Raw genomic sequence first — 20,869 nt, 5'->3', positions numbered from 1 at the left:
CAGATGGGTCATAGATTCATACTCCTGTATCTAAAAATATTTTTCAGGTTTCGAACTTTTTATGATCATTTTATCCATCCGTCGAAGATTTATTACTAATCTTGATGAAGAAATAAAGAAAAAATAATAATAGATATATACCTGAAATGGGTGCAACACCCAACGATGAAAGCATTTCATCGATCTCCTTCCTTTGATTCTTCTCTGCATTGGACACTTGTAGAGCTGCTTCCTCTGCCTGAAATAAAATATTTGATTCAATTATCCTCTACGAATGAAAATATAAGCAATAAACACAACGTAAAAATGAAGTCTCATACGTAACATACACTGAAGTCTAATTATTTCTATGTACATATTACAAACAAAATCAAAGTTTACACTTTTTGCCAAAATAAATCTATCAAGTATTTAGGTAATGCATTCGCTTGTAGTTTGTATGTTATTCCAAAGTTCCGATGAAATAACAAAGTGTAATATAAAACTAATTATATGGAAAAGGAAGAACCACCTTATGCCTCCTATTAAATATAATATTTTTAGTTAATTATTTTTCTTTCTTTGTTTTAATTCCATGCTTCATTATATAGTGAATTAGTGCGCGAATCTAACTTTTCACATCACGTGTAAAATTAACATGTTCAGAAGGGTCGGAAACTGGATACTAGGTTTTTGGTATTTCCAATTATTCTTCCAACCTGACAAATAACACTTACTTGTCTATATTTTCCATGTGTACGTCCCCTGATATGCCCAGCTATCTTAAATGAACTCAGTAATAGTTGGACTAAATATTTTCCAGAGCTTCTCTCAAGTTATAGAATTTACTATTTAATTTTTAAATTACTTTGTAATTATATTATGTTTTAGTGTACTCGCTTACGGTTTACGCTACTGTAAAGAAGGAATGCTTTCTTTTTGTTTAAAACCTTATTGGAGCAAAGACTAAATGAAAGATAAATCGAATCCTTCTAAGGTGTTCGTCTATGCAAACAAAATTACGGAAGACCAATTTAATATTTTTGTTCAACAGGCTTGTAGACTAGTCTTTCGTTTAGCACGGGACGTCATGAGTGCGTGAGTCCAAACTTGATGGTATGTTGGAATATATCTCCATTCATTTACACAGCCTAATCCGTACATTGTGCTCATAAAGAATATAAGATATGAATACGTAACTGATTATCTAAATTCCAGTTGCTTGATTTAGCACCAAAAATCAGGCAGTTTTAGCAAAGACATTGTCTACATTGTATACATGTATACATTGCAGGGTTTGAAAAAAACCGAGCTTTTTTGAAAAAGCCCAACCCACCTGGGCCCATGATTTTTTCGGGTATTTTCGGGTTTAATCGTTTTTTTTTTCGAAATATTTCAATGTTTTTGGGGTAAAAGTGTTAAAATGAGATTTATATTTCAAGATTGTCATTGTCACAACTTGCAACAATTTTCTACTCACTGCTGTTTTGAAAAAGATGGCCGCCATTTTGAAATTTTAAAATACATTCGATCGATGAGAAAATCTATACAGCAAATTTAGCATATCTCGTGCTTCCACTGTCAAAATTCAACTTAAAAGACTGAAAATTGCGCTTCGTAGCGTGGATAAAATTGAAAAAATGGTCGCCATTTTGATATTTTACGTTGGTATGCCGCCAAAATCTATACAGGAAATTTCGTGTCTCGTGCTTGAACTCTGAAAATTTTAACTTAAAAGGCCGAAAGTTGTACCCTATAGTGTGTGTGGTAGAGGCAGACAAACGAGTTAAGTTGATTTTGTGTTTAACGTCCCTTTTAGCAGTGAGGCTATACGAAACGGGACCTACTGATTAACTTGGAATCCGGACCACATGAACTCCCTCCGGGAAGCAAACCCGGGTCCCACGCCGAAGATGCGTACACTAACCGCATAGCCATGAAGGAGCTAGGCAGACAGACGAACAAATGTAGATCAAGTCATCCAGAAGCCTGACTGACGTTGCCAAATATGAATACCAAAAGAAGACTATTAATTTAAAACAGATACAATTCATGTTGTATGAAATAAATAAATGTTTTAAAATGTCTTATATGAATTTAACATCTTCCATCGTAAATAAACCTGCCATATTTTCTCCATGAGAATACGGGACACCACAGACCCCCCCCCCTCAACCTTCCAACACAATGCAATGAAGTGTAGTCTGGTTATGAACAAAAGTATAATAGGCCGCGGTGGCTCAGTGGTAGAGCGTCCACCTCTAGTGCATGGGGTTCCTATTCGATCCTAGCTCGCGCAAGTGAGCTTTGTGATGGACAAACACTTTGTGAGTGGGTTTTCTCGGGATTCTCACGTTTCCTCCCACTTTCTTCATTCCGTCATTTCATTCATTACTAATCATCACCGTCACCTTGAGCATAGCAGGCATAACCGTGAGACTAAAACTAAAAGATTTAATTTAATTTATTTTTTTCAAGAATATAATAGGTGAAAGTTCACTAAGCAGCAGCTGCTTTTCTCTGTTCGTACCCTGCAATTAATTGTATAGACTGAAGATGCCTAAAAGCTTAAGATGTACTATAAAAATGCTTTACAGGAAAACAATATGCAAATTATTTAAATCAGTGGTACAATCTACCTTCAATATTCTTTGCGCGTTTAGCAATATTTATTTACATGGCTGTATTTGCCAAAATTACGTTCGTCAGTTTAATCTGATGAAAAGCTGATTTTTCTCCTTGTGCCGTGTGTAATTGTCAGGACCAGATTTACATTTTTTCTAAGACCTGTACCAAAGCACAATTCTGTGCCCCTAGCCTCTGAAAAAGATTATAATTCTTGTTAACTTATGTAATGTTGCTGGAGAAAAGGTCAGTCATCTTCCCTGTGTTTGTAAGTGTAGAAACACTCAAAGTTTTTTTTTTTTTTTTTTTTTTTTTTTTTTTTTTTTTTTTTTTTTTTTTTTTTTTTTAATGTTCCGGTGAGTATCTGAGTTTCCATGAAGTGCAATGGAAAAAGTAACATTGAAAATTTCGCTCGCTATCAAGTCGAACAGGGTGGTGTAATCACTTCCTTGAAACTGTTACATGCAACAGCGTACTGTTCATTCACTAATTACAGGATTCCCAGCCAATGTCAGATTTTTTTGTTTTTCACTTTTTAAATAAGCTGATATTGATATTAGAAATGGAACGGGGTTAAAATACGGGACATTTCCCTGTCCCGAGTAAATTTATTGAGATGCGGGATACTCGGGCCCAAAAACGGACTGTCCCGCTTTTTATGGGACGTATGGCAGGCTTAAGCGTAAAATAAATAGTTTTATTGTTGAAGTATTCATTTCTGACCCTTCTGCGTTTAATCCGGGAATTTCCCGAGCACTTCTTTCACGGCGTGTACATCAAAACTTCCACTAGTATGGAAATTTGAACTCAGCACTTGAAATAGTAAGCGTTACATAGTCTTCGGAATCCCAAGCATTAAGCTTCTTAAATTTGGCAAGAATTTTTACGCTATTGCTGGTATTGATTCTACAGAATGCTTATTTGAAGAGTAGCAACAAATGACTGAACCAAACTGTTATTGTTGGAAAACCAAATTGTAGATGAAGGAACTTGTGTTTTACATCAAAGGTAAGAAATAATACTAATAGTTTTACTAATGTATTTACATATGTACTATTAGTACCGGCACCTATGACCTTAAACCAATCAAACGTATGATTGATAATGTCCCTCGGTGTCGCCAAGTCGACGAGCACACTATTCACGGAAAATATTTTCTAAAATACAAAATTGCTTATTTCACTTCAAATAGGCTATGAGCATAATCCATACCAGGGTGGAAAAAAATCATGATTTTTTAAAAAAAATCATTTTTGTTGATTTTTTTGATTTAAATAGATTTTTTTGATTTAAATCAAATCTTTCTCCTCGTATAATACAAGTCGCAAACTGAAGAAAAAGCACTAGGAATTAGTATTAAATGCTAATTATGCCATTTAAGTGAAAATATTGGGGTTGAATTTTGAATTATCGCCAATCGTTAACCTACATCAATCCCAAGCAATATTTCTTAACCCTTTTAAATTATAGATCTTTTAAAGGTAAATTATAGACTTTCAGTCAAGCAGCTACAGCATCATCCCTATTTATCCTAGGATCATGGTACATACATCACTCTCTTGAGAATAGAACAGCTTTTGAAGCGGTAACATTCACATTTCCCTATCATGTCCATGAAGCGGGAAATTTTGAGAGTAATCGGCATTTCTTTTACTTTTTTTAAAAATTTTGATCCCCTCTGGATTCCCTTGTGTTAACGCACAGATCTCAAAGTCAACTGGGAAATACTAAGGGGGTGTATAAATGTGTGTACAAAATTTCAAGCTTCTATCTGGAGCAATAAGGGTGAGAAAATTATTTAACAGTAAGCTAAGAACATTCCCACAATACCCCAGATGACCGGGATGTAATATAAAAATTTCCTCAGACATCCTTATTTATCCTAGGATCATGATTTGTACATATTGATAAAACAAATTTTCAAACGGTACCCTTCAAATGTTTCCATCACGTATTTGGGGCGGGTAAATCACGAAAAAAGGAATTTTCTGTTAAAAATATCTTTTTTATTTTATCTTATTTTAGTATTATTATTATTATTATTATTATTTTGTTACCTCTGTGGACTCCTTCCCCTGTTTTAAGGCAGAGATCTGAAAAATACTGAGGGGTACACTGAGTAAATGTGCAAAATTTCAATTTTGTAGGTGCAAAAGTATTCTAAGCCCGCGAAAAATAATATTCCCCAAATACCCCAGATTCCTGTATAAAACAGGATCTCAGGTAACAGTTTCCTGAGACATCCCTATTTATCTAGGAGCATAGTACGTACATCATTTTCTTCAGAATAGAACAGCCTTCGGTACAGAACCGGTACCATTCAAATGTCTCCATCTGAGGCGGGAAAATCACGAAAAAAGCTATTTTTTGTTAAAAATATCGTTTTTAAAAACATGTTTGCCCCTCTGGACCCCGCTGTTTCCACGCAGAGATCTGAAAACATCTGAAAATTATTAAGGAATGCACTGAACGAGTGTGCAAAATTTCAGTCTTCTGAATGCAAAATGTAACCTGCCAAAAAATAATAATAATATGCATAACAAAAAATATCTTTTTAAATTTATGACGTCATCACACACTATGCCTCCACGTAGAAAGGCGTGAAAGCATATGTAACGTGTTCTAAAATGCTTCTAGTCTTGAAGAAAACGAAGTAAAAAACCTTATTGGTACTTTTTTAATCGAATAATGATGATTCTACCTTATCACCTAAAAATAGGTGATATCATTTAAAAGGCTAAGCATGAAGGAAAAAGTATAGCAACGTTTATCAAAATAACACTTTTTTTCTCAAAAGTTACTGATATTTGGCAGGGGCCTATTTTTGAAAACTCAGAACTAGCTTGCGGCATGAAATACATAAATTTCGCCTAAAATAATAAAATTAACATTTTTTTTTTTTTTGGAGAGGGGATAGAACCCTTCTAAATACGCCATATTATCTGGAAACAAACAAACAGACACGCACAAAAAAGAATTTTCGTCTTAAATGTCGATGGTGATTTCCCCGTTGAAATAGTTAACGATTTTATAACCCAAACCCAATGTTTCGAAAAGAAGAAAGCAGGATTGCTCCCTTACCTGTTCCAAACGGGATTTTCCCTAATCATCCTTTGCATGACACTTGTTTTCATACTATACTGTACATTTGAGTCTCAATGTATTATGATTATTAACTTCCATAATCGAAATAACAGAACAGAAACGGGATTTTACTTATTTTCACTTTAAATTAATTTATCTCTGAATTTGATTTAAATCAACGATTTTTATTTAAAAAATCAAGTGATTTAAATCTTGATTTAAATCAATCCACCCTGATCCATACATTAATTTGTTCTATAACTATCGAAAGCTAAGTTTTTTTTTTTTTTTTTTTTTTTTTTTTTAAATTCATTTAGTGCATTCAGAACTTTATAAAGGTCTTATGTTGAATGTTGTTGTTGTATACCTTAACGTGAAAGCCTCTAATTCGCCCAAGGAAAGTCTAAAATCTGATAAAAATCACTTACAATGTGATCACCTTAGTTGTACCAATAATATATTAACAAATAGGTCAGAAACCCAGGTGAGTTTTAAAGTGGTTTTCAGGTGGGTCCAACCCGAAAAAAACCCACAGATTTTTTTCGGACTGGGCCCACTTGGGCAAACCCTGATACATTGTATACATGATGTCAAATTTAATCTTTTATTGTACATACAGACGTTGTAAGTTGTTCTAGAAGTTGGTCACTTGTAAGATATTGCAGAACATAAACTGGCTTTTCAACGATCATTTAAGCTCCATCATCCATTTACATGCATGTACACTCATGTCCAAAATTATTGTCGCATGTCTATACATACGTTGTTGTAGGAATATAATTGGATAACGAATTCTCCCGGTATTTCTTATAATGTTAGTATGTGTATAATCGGCAAAGACATGAACGTGACAAATTTCATGTCAAAAGAGCAGTAAATAACAACAATAAAACGAAAATAAAACTTTCTTGTCCATTTAGCAACATTTTGTTTTACTCATTCTAATTTTCGTGTTTATAATTCTTTTCCTATGAAATTTACCACAAATATACATTTCCCGATTATACACATAGCATCAGTATTAAAAATACCCTGCAAAATAATTATTATATTATATTCTTGCTAAAAGACAGTTATAGATATGCGACAATCATTTTGGACATGAGTGTACATATCTGAACAGCTCTTGATTCTCGATTTGTTTTAATAATTAAACCCAAAGAGTAACCCCAAAATAGATTACAACAAGCGTCTTGACATTTCAATATCTCTGTTATAGGCGTTATTAGAATGCAATTTAATTTTCAAAGAAAGTTTAAGATTCACCTACTGGATACACAATTTGTAAGTGATACTCCGAGTTTAATGAGTTCCATCTACAAGCGTCCGTCCAGTACTAAGCGATGAAAAAGTTAACTCTATCAACTTTCGTACGAAGTTCACAGAATCTATTATCAGAGCCAGCAAACAGGATTCCTTAGGTGACTGAGGAGAATATTGCGTAAACGTTTGCGATTGCGATTTCATCCCTACCAATTGTAATTGTTGCAAACGCAAAAACTGGTTGACAAAAATGAAGCGATTTTCTTTGAGAGAAATCATAACCTCTACTGATAATTTCACTGTATCATTTGACTTTTGTGATGACGTGAAGAGAACTATGTGTATGACCACCCCAGATGAACCTCTGCTGTTGCTGGAATAAGATATCCTTGGTTCCATCTTTCAACACGACAGACCATCTTTCCCATTCTCCTAGTCCGGTAGTCCAGCTCTCTTTGGAGGTGACAGTGGTGGGGAACGGCCTATACAGTGCTGATATATGCACCCTTCAACTACACCAAAATGAAGACCAAATCGTAGTTTACACCTTACATAGTAGGTCTTCGCAATTTCAGTATTACATAACAACGCAAAGCTCCTTTCTAGTTTCATATAGTTTAACAGACGTCAGTTCAACACGAGACTACCAAACAGATGGATTGGACGTACGAATAGGAACTTCTTCCGTGGCCTCCACGTTCCCCGTCCTTTTTTTGTAATATGTTAAACGAATCTTCAAGTCATTTTCACCATCTAATGCGAATATCCATCACAGAAGCACTGCGCCAGTCAACTGTGATATACTACGATGCATATGACAGAAACTTCACTACAGACTTGATGTGTACTGAGCGACAAAGAAGGTTTATATTGAACACAATTGGTGTGGAAGAAAAAATATTCTGAAACTGAACTTTCAGATTCCCTCTCCGTTGATATCAATTTTATTTATCTAACTGTCCTTAAGGTGAGTTTAAAGAAGAGCTAATAACCAACAGATGGCAGAACGTTTTTCCGATATATTTTGTATGGATCAACAATATTCAAAATAGATCATATTCAAGAGATAAACATCCAAACTTCACCCAAAAGCAAACTGAGTCATTAATCAGAGAATAATCCCTTCAGATTTTGATATTTTATTTCTTTTCTTTGTTAGGAGACTTTCATTACTGACAGCGTATTTCTGAAGAGTGAACTTAAGTGCTTTCAACAATGAATAGAACAATTAAAACCTGCATGAATTATTCTCTGATTAATGATTCAATCTGTTTTGGGGTGAAATTTTAATACTAATCTCTGAAATTTAATTAAAATATTTTGAATATCGTCAACCCACACAAAATACATTGGAAAGATGAGTGAAACGTGCTGCCACCTATTGACAATAATTGAGCCTTTTGTATTTATTTATTTATTTAACGATCACCAGATACAGCTCAGAGGCCATTTTATACTGGATATCCAACAACAACAATAACAATGGAAAGGATTTGGGAAGGTATCGGCCAGGGCCTGTTTAGTAGGTACCATCCCGGCGTTTTCCTGGTAGGACTGAGGGAAACCCTGGAAAACCTCAGTCAGGATGGTCGGCAGCGGGATTCGAACCCACGACCTCCCGAATGTGAAGCCAACGCTCTACCACTTGAGCTACTTCGATCGGCATTTATCTTAAACATGAGTGTTTCTAATCGGGAAAATTATTTGTATTTACCCTGTACATCACACGTAGCTTCTCTAACTCCTTGATCTATAATAATCTAATAGTTAGATATATAGTGTTTGTTGCTCTCTCTCTCTCTCTCTCTCTCTCTCTCTCTCTCTCTCTCTCTATATATATATATATATATATATATATATATATATATATATATATATATATATATATATATATATAAAGTAACATGGTGTAATGTCAGGTTAAGCAGAAAATGTTTAGATCAAGAGTCAACAGACCTCAGTACTGATACTGTGTTGTATTGTAGAGAAAAGATTTATAGCAATATTACAACGATGTGATATTGAGTTGGTGGTCCTTAAAAGTTTATATTTAAAAGATAATGTAGTGAATTGGTGTCATACATCTGTGTGTTTTATGTGGGTATCATCTTCATTGTAGAGAAGACATAAAAGATGTGGTTCATATTACTTTTAATTGTTAAAGGAAGGCCTATATCCAAACAGAAGAAATTTACAGAGATGAAATAAATATTATACATTTAAAATCAATAATACTAATGTGTCTGTTTTATTCCATTTTATAAATAGAACCTCACCAACAAAAGTTTTTTTTTTTTTTTTTTTTGTTAATTAGACTATATTACAAGTACGTGATGGTGAAGTATTAAATGAATGTTATTACGAAAACGTTTCAAATTCAGTGAGTTCGATTTCCAATTTGATTAGAGTTTATATGGAAATTTCTTTTCTTTTTTCTTCAGAAAATAAAATCTTTAAATTTTACGTTTCACGTTTAAGTCTTGAAGGAATGATTAATGAATGATATCAAATAATTGGAGAAATGAGAATGTGGAAGGAAATGGGACAAAGCCGAAAAAATGTTGTCCACTATATACCCTCATTGCCAGGGATAATTTCTCAAGGATTTTCAATATATAATGGTATGGGGTTTTATAATAATATTTACGTTTGCACCTTTACACTCTAACTACTCGTTTTTCACACATACATGGCCACCCCTCAATAGGGAACCTGACCTTATTACCACATTAATTTCATGATTACACAATACACACCCTGATAGTACATAGTTAGAGGCATCAGTAGTCGGCAGAGCTCACATGTGATTGGTAAAACCCAAGATTTACCAATGTTTGATAAAGGTCAGATCGTGGTGTCCCGAAGAATTCTAGAGCCTCGATCGGACAAACGGCTCGATTAAATGAATGTTTTCAGAGCAGTCATGGAGTGAAAGTCTAAAATTTGTCTAGACAACAGCGTAAAGTTGAATGTCGTAGTGATCATCGCATTTAGTGACCGTTTCGGGCTTTCAGCCGATGACTACCCAACACAAACATGGACAACTCAAGAATACTGGGTATTCATGTCAATTGGAACGTTGCATTTTTAATGTACAAGTGAAGTATAAACCAAAACATGCTTTACAGACGTTTTAATTCCAAATAAACAACAGACAGTGCTCAAGTATATAGACATTCTACAAAATCTCTGTCTTCCATTCTATTTGGTGCAAAGTTTCCATTTTCGCAAAACTGAAGTTCAAGTTTAGTCAAACATTCTGAATATAGGTTTTCAAATGCAGATTGAGTTCTATCCCTAAAATGGTCCACACGAACCTTCATGAATATATATATATAATTTTGTAGCATAGCCTACATTCACAAAATCTCAATGCGACACTACCGTAAACTGAGGTACAGGCCTAAATAACAGACATGGTATGGATGTAAGATACATGATTATCAACTAGAGAAGTACTTAATTCGAAGTAACAAAAGTACATGATACAGATAATTTATTGTACCTTATTTGAAATTTTTGTTCATAGTACTTACTATCGTGCAGCCGTATGTTTACAGGCATAGTTTGGGAAGAGAAATAAGGGAACAGAATTATTATAAGCAGAAACGGCTGAAAATACTTTTAACGTTGTTTTCTCCATTCAAGTAAAGAATACTTTTTGTGCTTGAATTCCACAACACTGACAACATGGCATATCTCAATTTCCGATGGTCACAATGCTACATTTTATTCATTATGCAAGCTAATAAAAATGCTAATAATGCCTTCAAGACATGTTAGTGCAGACACAACATAAGCGAATTAATTAATTTCTAGATATTTGGTAAATGAACACAGTTGGTTTTGTCGGGATACTCCCGTTTATCCCTGACTTATGACTGCACCAATTATTTAATCAACATTCATTTGTAGTTACATCTTTAGGTTTAAAGGCAATAGTGTAAGTACGTTTAACATGCGCTTTATTACTTGTTATTTTGACAAGTTATTTGAAGTCCAAATTTCGATTTCTCGTTCATGAAAAGTCCTAACAAATTCTCTCCATAGCTCTATTCTCTACAATTTTACACTCACCGCGATACGAACAAAGCACACAAGATTTTGCTTACACTGAAATTGTTACACAAACATTCTGCAGACAAAAACTTTATTAAAAAAAAAAAAAAAAAAAGTAATATACATTGATAAATAAAGTTTACTAGCTCTCAATTTTGACATTCTTTGCAACAATTCATGACCTTTTACTTCCTTTGAAATTACCGGACGTGATTACCATTGAATGTAGAAACTTTCCTGATGATGTAGCGACTGATTTCCTGTCAACCAGAGTTTCGAAACTTTTTTTTTTTTCTGCATGCCATAGTTTGACTACAAAGTCATTAGTTTGATAATATTAGTTTGAATATTGTCTAAAAATAACTTGCAGCTAAATAATATTAGAGTTTATTTATTTTTGTATGGTTCTCAAATCAAAATATTTTGTGTAATTACCACTGAAGACTACTACTAATATTGTTGTTCGTTCACTTAAGAGCTCCAGAACGCTAATACTGAATTAGCGCAGTGGATTTTAACATCTTTGAGGAATACATCGTGCCTCAGGGTAGAGAGTTCATGTTAGGTGCAAGAGGTCCCTGGTTCGATCCCAGGCTATGCGAGTGTGTGGTGGACAGCATAGTGTTCGTGAATTTTCTGTTTTCCATTTCCTCCCACATTCTCATTCCACCAATTAATTCATAATCAGTCCCATTAATCATCTGTCTCCATTAACTTAAAACCATAATCATGGGAAGCAAACTATTGATTTCATTTATATATTCAATATAAAGAAATGATGTAATATATGTAGCAATATAAATTCTTTTACGTCTAACGTCAGACTTTCAACAAATATACTCTCCTTGAATTGATTAGCGACAATATGCAAATCTCAAAGGAGTAACAATAATAAAAGTTCTGTATTAGTACTCTAATGATGACACTATTTCGTGGTTTTAATGCAAATTGTTTTAACGGTCTCGGGTGAAGAAAAAAAGCTGTTTGGTATAATCTATTTGAGAGTAACAGAACATCAACAAGCCTTTTTGTAATTTCTATCAAGCATGATAGCTATATATACCTAAAAGTTAGTTACCGGTGAGAGCAGTATTTTCCGTGTTGAACCAGCATTAAGAACCAGCTGGAAGTTAAGCGTACTTGAATTAAAAGGCAGTGATTTCAGGTCTACAAAGCTGTAAGAATACCGATGAAGGTTGATCAAAAATCCCCTAAATAAAAGCAGTCTAGCCAGAACAGCCCTTTAAGGATTGAACCACACGCACGCATCTTCAGGAAATTTAATTCTCCACCAGTACTCAAAACTCTAGAATTCTCGAAATTGAAATCGACAGTGTAGTGAAGTCTGGTTCCGACTGGTCCAGCCCACTCTTAACTACGGACCTAATTCCACCTATTGCTTGCTTCTCTCCATACAAACAGTTATCTTAGAAAGGGAAACAAAATCCCAACTGAGTTCATTGGTCACGAACAGAAGGGGGATATTCAAATGACAAATGGACAGTTTCCACCCGTCAATGTTGGAATGAGCTAACAATGTATTACTTATACATAAGCTGAAAAATAGTTTCTAATGCCGATCAAATGACAGTTGAAAGTAGTTTACGAAGCAACTCATGTAAATAAACAACATATTGTACAACATTAATTACCTCTAATTTTTGTTCCTCTCGTCGCCTCCTTTCTTTTTCCGCTCGTATTCTTCGTAACTCTTGGAGCTTTGCTTGCTTTTTTTCCTTTTCGGCTTTCCAATCTGGAGACATTTTTAAATACATTGATTCAAACAATGTTTTTGGCACAATCAAACGAAAACACAAGCACCACTTTAGGGGGTGAGGGAGTTAGAAAAAAAGACGATAGACCAACAGGTAGCCAATGTGGTTACAATGAGAATGGACACGGTCGCTGGTTGCACAACTTCCACTCCAAGTGGCTTTCATAAAACCATTCAAGGGAATCAGCTGGCATTAAAGTAGCACCAATCACACTTCACTCAAGCCACGAACCTCTTTCATGCAATGAGGGCAAGCGCCATTATATATTTCTGTTGTGTTGCTTTCTGTTATACAACACACATGCCACACTGTCAAAGCCAGAGCAAGCGCAAGATGGGAAACTTGTTGGACGAGTGCCAAGCTCGTTCAGTTAGTCATGCTTCTGTGCCTCAGGCAATGGACTCCGTTGAACTCCACAGCTTGCAAGCAGAACCAGTCTCAGGTATCCTATCCTATCCAATCCACCGGCAGAATACAGCCACCACCCCCACTCTCACAGCTTCCTCCTCTCGTGCACAGAGATCAGCAAAAATGTTCAAGGTCATAGTATAGTGATTTTTCTCACACAACAAAAATTCACGCTTTCATTTACAACTGAATTACCAAGTCCAATTACAACCGGCAGATCATCACGTATAGATGATCAGTGATCAAACTAATTCGCACTGAACACTTGAACGCCTGCTATTTCACCTTGAGAAAACTTTTCTATTAGTTGATATCAATATTTTCTTTGACGACTTCCTGATAAGCATTATTTAATTAATGATAAAATACAGTTCCATATATACGGCTTTTCTAATTCGACATAACGCTGAAAAACAATATACAGTATTTATTATGCTAGAACATCAAAACTTCTAACATGAACGAACTCTAGATTCACATTGAAATTTGAGAAAAGAATCTGTAAAGAAGATAGATGAAGATATTACAACTGCAAATTGAAATGAAAATGAAATCTTTGAGTTTTACGTCCCACGATTATGCCGGTTAGGCTAAAGGAGACGGTGATGATGAGTAATGGATGAAATGGTGGAATGAAGAAAGTGGGAGGAAACGGGAGAACCCCGAGAAAACCCACGCACAGGTGTTTGTCCACCACAAAGTTCACTTGGCGGGGACTGGGATCGAACCCGGAACCCCAAGCACCAGAGGTGAACGCTCTACTACTGAGCCACCGCGACCCCAACTGTAAATTGAACTCGTAGGAAGTTATGCCCTGTTTTTGGCTCATAGTTTTACGTAGTATATTTTTTACGTCTTCCTAAATTCCATTGGTGAGTTTTTATTTGGAAAGTAGAATATACTTAGCTTCATTTTTTCTGACTCCGTAGTAAACACCATGTATCGATATTCGATAACCTTCCGAATCCGTAGGGGTAGATAATCGTAATTACTCTTCCTCACTGGCATGAATAAGGACAGAATAATTATTATATTTAAGTGGATGGTCAAATTATGCCAGTTTGCCTAGGGTTCCATTTTTCTGTTTTCTGAATCTGGTCATGTTAGTATAAACCAATGCTTTTAAATAGCAGTATTATGAAAGCTAAAAATTAGTGCTCCATATTAACAGCCGGCTAAGCAAGCCTGTATTTAATTACATTTCAGATGGAACAAGAACAGTGCTGACTGAGACTACCCAAACTCAATCTTGTGAAGCAATGGGATGTTCATATCTTCGGATTAAAGGTTACAACTCCGGTCTTAAAGAAGGTACGAAAAGTAGGCTATAAATGGAAATTAAAGTGCTGATTACACATTCTCCAATTAACAATTGTCTACTTGAAGTTCTTCGTGGTCTATAGAAATATATAGCTAGCAACTTAATAAAATTTGTCATGATTCACATGCTCGAAGATCAGAGTAAAAAGACTTCCTTACTTAAAATGTTTTTTTTTTTTTTTTTTACCAGGGTTGGCAAAAACTATGGTTTTTATTGAAAGAACCAAAAAACCAGTTTTTTTTTTTTTTTTTGTTTAAACCAGGTTTCTTTGGTTTAAATAATTTGCTCTATGTAATATCACATATGGGTAGAAATAAGTTTGTTTCGCCTTGGTGTTATTATGCAACAACCAAGTTATGCTGAAAGGGGTCACATAAGCTTAAAGCGGAATCCAAATGGCTTTTCGGCTTACAGTGACTCACAAAACTATTCGGACACATAGAAATTCCATGCATAAATGTTGATACTGTGAAAGACATAAATACAATTAGTGAGTTGAAGTATGAAATATAAAGAAATATATGTTAGGCGACAGAAAAGCACAAAACACATCATTTTAGCACAAAAATAAAAGTTACTAGTAACACTAAACATAAAGAAAGGAAAATATGACACCACAAAACTATTCGGACAGCGATTAATGGTAACACAATAATAGTACTTTGGAATGCAGAAAGAAGGCGTAAATAGTTACTGTAAGTGTCAGAAACAATGTCCAGAACTTAATTTTTGTGTATGCGTATTGAAGAAAGCAATTCCAGCGTGCTCAATGGGACGGAGAGGCAAGAACAGTACGTTCGATCAGCGCCAGCTGATTGTCTACCACCATGCAAAGGGCAAGAGTTGCCGTCAAATTGCGGAAATGCTACAAATGAAGAAAAGTACGGTGTACGATATAGTCAAATGGTCCAGTAAAGAGGATAGGCTCGAACTGTGTCTCGCGGGAGAAAGCCCAAGGAAGTTTTTCCCCAGAGAAGAGCAATTCATAGAGAGAGAAGTTAAGAAGAATCCTCGTCTAAATGCTCCGAATATAACTGCACAACTGCAAACAGAGTTAGGGAATCAAGCGAGTGTAAAAACTGTTCATAGAATATTGAGAAGGGCAAATTTTCATGGCCCTCTCGCGAGGAAAACGCCGTATATAAGTAAGGCAAACCAAAGGAAAAGGGAAGCATTTGCTAGACAACATATAGAAAAAGACGAAGAATGGTGGAATCGGGTAACTTTTGCTGATGAATCGAAGTTCAATATATGTGGATTAGATGGAAGAATTATGGTGTGGCGAAAGCCAAATGAGGAGCTTCTGGAAAATAATATACAAGCTGCTGTGAATCACGGTGATGGACATATCATGGTGTGGGGCTGTATGTCCGGCAATGGTGTAGGTGAGTTAGTATTTATTGATGAGACAATGAATAGAGATGTCTATCTTCGCATCTTGGAAGACAATTTGAAGAAAAGTGCAGAAAAACTTGCCTTAACCAATACTTTTATGTTCTACCAAGATAACGACCGAAAGCACACATCTCATGTTGTGCAGCCTTGGCTTTTATACAATTGTCCAAAAGTGCTCCATCCACCTCCCCAGTTACCTGACATGAAAGTCATAGAAAATCCGTGGGATAAGTTAGAAATTGAGGTACGAAAAACGCTCATAAAGTCTAAGGAACATCTGAGAGACAGATTACGAGAAGAGTGGAGGAAAATCTCTCCTGAATACACCAGAAAACTGGTTCAAAGCATGCCTATTAGACTACAGGGAGTTCTTGATAAGAAAGGCAAGGCCACAAGGTACTAACTTTTGGTTTCATTGTTTTATTATTAATATTATTATTTCCTGAGCAAACTGTCCGAATAGTTTTGTTGTGTGATATTTTCATTTTTCTATCTTCAAAGTTAATAAAATCTTTTCTTTGTTTAGTTACAATGACATTTTTTTGATTATGTAATCTCTGACATGTACTTCTGTATCTGACATACATAATAGCAGCAATTAAATTTATTTCCTTTATATATTGAAGGTAATTTAATTTATTTTCCATGTGTCCGAATAGTTTTGTGAGCCACTGTACATCCGAGAGAAATTGTCCTCCATCTGAACTCGAAACCGGGACTAATTGGGCATAAATGCAATACGTCTGCCGACTCACTCACGAAGGACTCCTGATAAAAATACGATGTACTGATCTTTACATACTTGTTAATATAATTATCAAGAGTCATTTCAGAAGGACAAAAATAAATAAATAAATAAATAAATAAATAAACAGTTGCAAAAGTGAAACCATTCTACAGAATTACATAAGGACAATTTCAAAATACTGCACAGTACAGAAGAACTAATTTAGTCCAAGTTAGTTCACTATGACTTTTATTAGTCCAAGTTAAAGAAATACGACGACTTAATTTGGCATATCAGTAAGAAAAGTGAATAAAGATAGAATCATTTGAGTCCACTTTGGCTCTGACCCATTTATACATAAATAGATACCAAAGATACTTCTGATTTCAATAAATGCCTCTTGTGGTGTTTATATGACCCCCCCCCCCCTTTCCAGAAAAGTACGCCATTTCGATGTATTTTATCAATAGTAAAATTATTAAAATGAAACAATATTTAGAATTTTCTTCGATTTCAACTGCATAATAATAATAAACTAGAAAAAAAATCACAAAAGAAACATTCATAAACTCATAAAAAAAAGTTGCTTTCGTAGTTTAATCTCTTTTTGAGTAATGAATGGGGAATTTAAGTCTGAATATAATACTATAATATACGAGAGTAAAACGTCATAACTCAAATGTGTGTTCATCAAGATTTTACAAACACTTATCCTTTTACGAACATTTTTCGTTTTTTGGTTTAAACCAGCCAACCCTGGTCTTTACTATTGTTTGATTACTACTGGAGGGTAGCAGTGGCTCAGAGGTACAGCGCTCAACTCTTCCGCGTGGGGTCCCTAGTTCTGTCTCGGCTCCCACCAAGTGAGCTTTATGGTAGACAAACACTGTATGCGTGAGTTTTCACAGGGTTCTCCCATTACCTCCTACTTTCATCATTCACCTATTTTATCCGAGAAACTCGAACTGTTCGAGAATCTCGAATTGTTTGAAAGCAGCAAATACAGAAATATATCAATATGATCGCATTTGTCTAGTCGCTTGAATATTTAGAAAAGTTCGGGATTATCGCAGTGTTCGAAAGAAACGGTGTATTCGAGATTATCATAGTTGTATATAATATGTATTACATATATGCAGAGTGTTCATTTTAAAACTTCTCTCCTTAGCAATGTAGTGAAGGAAAAGTTTTTTCCTCACAGATCTGTACAAGATTTAAGCAGTCTGTCAGAAGAGAGAAAGAGGAAGAGAAAACATGCATCACCCGAATGCAATTGGAATCCAAGACAACATTAGTCTACTAATAGTCACTTTGCCGATTGCGCCAATAACGGGGCAGGCAGAAAAATAATTTTACATATGATTTCGACAAATACTATTTTGCAATAACTTGTCAGATGGAAAAAAGTTGTTTGACTAGTTTTGCTGCAAGAAGAAATCATTGGAGAGGTGAAGGAACCGAACTGTTTATCACTACTTTTGATAATACCCGAAACTTCGATAATACTCGAAATGTCGATAATACCCGAAATTTCGATAATACTCGAAATGTTGATAATACTCGAAATGTTGACAATACCCGAAACTTCGATAATACTCGAAATGTCGATAATACCCGAAGCTTCGATAATACTCGAAATTTCGATAATACCCGAAACTTCGATAATACTCGAAATTTCGATAATACCCGAAACTTCGATAATACTCGAAATTTCGATAATTTCAAATACTCGAACGGTTTCGAGTAACCGATGACATCTCGATAAATTTTTACTCTCGAAGTTCGATAGGTCCTCAGCCTTATCGAACACCCCTAGCTGTACTGTGAAGCTTTAACGCTTTGAATGTTGCAATTAAACGAAAGCGACGTGGCATGCTCACATCTGCATCAGGTGTCATTCTCCTTAACATAAACCAAACATGCACCACCAGAACTGCAACATGTGCACAATTTTGGTTGAGAATTCATCGCTTCTTCTTAAGATCCTGATCTTGTACCATAACTATAATCTATTCCCTGTTTTGAAAAGTGGTCGGAAGGAAACTTTTGAGTAACGAAGAGTGGCTCTGGCGATTAGTCCGTATGCAAAAAAAGCGTTTTTACTTTAAGTTAGTGCAGTGGTATGACAAGTGCTTTAATGTCAGTAGTTGCTGCGTAATAATAATAATAATAATAATAATAATAATAATAATAATAATAATAATAATAATGATAATAATAATAATAATAAACGACTTCTATAGAAAATGCTAACGTTCTAGAACAGCATAGGGAAATTTACTTATAAACTATACCTCGTGTATTTCGAACTAGCTGATCTAAGCAGTTTATTTTATTTAACATTTCACAAACAAATCTCTGAGTGTACAGACTTCCGCTGCAATCTTTTGCGAAAAAAAAAAACTTCAGTTTTATTTTTGGGAGAAGGAAGTGGTTCTTTTCGTGAAGATTCTTTTTCTTCTCCCGCCCCCCCTTTTTTTTTAATTTGCAACGGAAGACCCTACATATAAGGAACCCATTGGGAAGTTCCAAAGGCGCATGCATATACAGTATGTTTAGAAATTCGATTACCAAACTCCGAGAAGTGATTGCTTATATCAAATGAAAGAAAGAAGTTATAATAAACATGGGTAGAAAAACGCCTCATTCCAGAATTATAAACCGCCGAAAATAATATATATATATATATATATATATATATATATATATATATATATATATATATATATATATATATATATATATATATATCACGTTTTCCGAGACTGTGTGAACAGTGGTGCGATTAGGGATGTAAAATACCTGGGTATTTATTTCAGCGGGTAAGTACCCAGGGTAAATACCCGGGTATTTACCCAAAATGGGTATTTTAGTGGGTATTTTATGTTTCAATTACCATTAAATGAACTTTATCGTTGTCAATGAAAAATATAATGGTCATTTGTATCACCTGCAACAGGAGCATTAAATAACCACTAAATTAATCATTTTTTCTAGCAATTAAAGAATGAATTTGATATTTATTAAGTAACACAATACGGATTTTCTAGCTACTTTCCATTATTTTTCTTTCTACTTACACTAAATTTCCTTCTATTATCCTTGGCAGAAAATAATTGTCGATCTACCTCGTAAATTCTTACCTTAGTGTGCCCCTGAGGCGTCCAATCAGTTGTACAGTATAGAATTCGATAGTGGACCAAACCAACATCAAATATAAAATTTATGACAGAACATGACGATGACCAAAGAAAGTGAAGTCAGTTGTCACCAAACTAACCATACACTATGATTAAGTATTCTGTCTGTCAGCAGCTATTGGTATTAATGACACGAAATTTAAGTTCTTCCTTAGGTTCGCGTTTGATGAAATTGCTTTCTCCATTTTTCTCGATCTCTTGATTTCTGAAGGCAATGACAATTCCTCACTCACAGCGAGCGTCTGAAGCCTAGTGTTATTGACAAGCAAACTTTGGAGGCAGTGTAAATGACTTCCTCATCTTGTTTTTCCAAGCAACTTTAACGGAATTGTAATCCTTTTTTCCTTTGATATTTGTGTAAATAGTGCTTGCAAGTGATGTCTATGTTTGTGTTAACAACATCAGTTACGCTTCCCAGTAATGTCTTTACCGATGGACACCCGAGGATGTCAGAACAAAGCAAATGGAGACGAGCAAGACAACCCAAAGATACTATATTACAATACTTCTGTTTTACTAATATAAAAGCTGCTCTCATGGCTCCTATGATTACTAAAATTTTTTCAGGGTTTTATTGTTTACAGAACATTCATGATCTCTTCAGACAAGTAATTTGCATCTTTTGACAACGCGAAATCAATAAAAAGAGGTCCAGACTTTGAAATGACGAAATAAATGCTAGATTCATTTCTCAAGTTACTCCAACCGTCACACTGTAAATGTAGAGTTGGAGAATTCCTCTAACTTTATTTTAACTTCCTCTTGCATTTCACTGTGTAGAGCATCCAAGTAACTTGTAACCAGACGATACCTTGATGGGGAGCATACGAAGGACGAATTTTCTTTAAAAAATTCAATCCACAAAGAGCGACCAAGAAGTGACAGGGGACACTCACTAATGTGATCGCGTTGACAAGGCTTTCGTTCAACACTTCCTGTAATATACTTCCTGTAAGACTTCGTTACCCTTCTATACGTCGGTATTTGTTTTAAGAAACGTCAATATTGAGATTCTATCAAAAATCCTAAATAG

General features: G+C 34.9%; 1 protein-coding gene across 23 annotated transcripts in view; it reads right to left on the bottom strand.

Annotated features, from left to right (window-relative positions):
- Positions 1-20,869, bottom strand: part of sw (cytoplasmic dynein 1 intermediate chain short wing) — a 159,714-nt gene that overhangs the window by 100,181 nt on the left and 38,664 nt on the right. For 4 of the 23 annotated variants that reach the window (XM_081749231.1, XM_081749234.1, XM_081749232.1 and 1 more), the window contains exons 1-2: positions 12,663-13,156; positions 142-238 (exon numbers count right to left, since the gene is read on the bottom strand). In XM_081749231.1, the coding sequence (XP_081605357.1) occupies positions 142-238; positions 12,663-12,785 (220 nt within the window). In that variant the 5' untranslated portion in view covers positions 12,786-13,156. Of the gene's footprint in view, positions 1-141; positions 239-12,662; positions 13,161-20,869 lie in introns of those variants that run through there. The other 19 variants (XM_081749223.1, XM_081749226.1, XM_081749225.1 and 16 more) reach the window with 10 other exon arrangements.

Source organism: Thermobia domestica, chromosome 2, assembly GCF_964235325.1.
Source record: "Thermobia domestica chromosome 2, izTheDome1.hap1.1, whole genome shotgun sequence".
Lineage (NCBI taxonomy): Eukaryota > Metazoa > Arthropoda > Insecta > Zygentoma > Lepismatidae > Thermobia > Thermobia domestica.
This window is presented reverse-complemented; position numbering and strand designations above follow the sequence as displayed.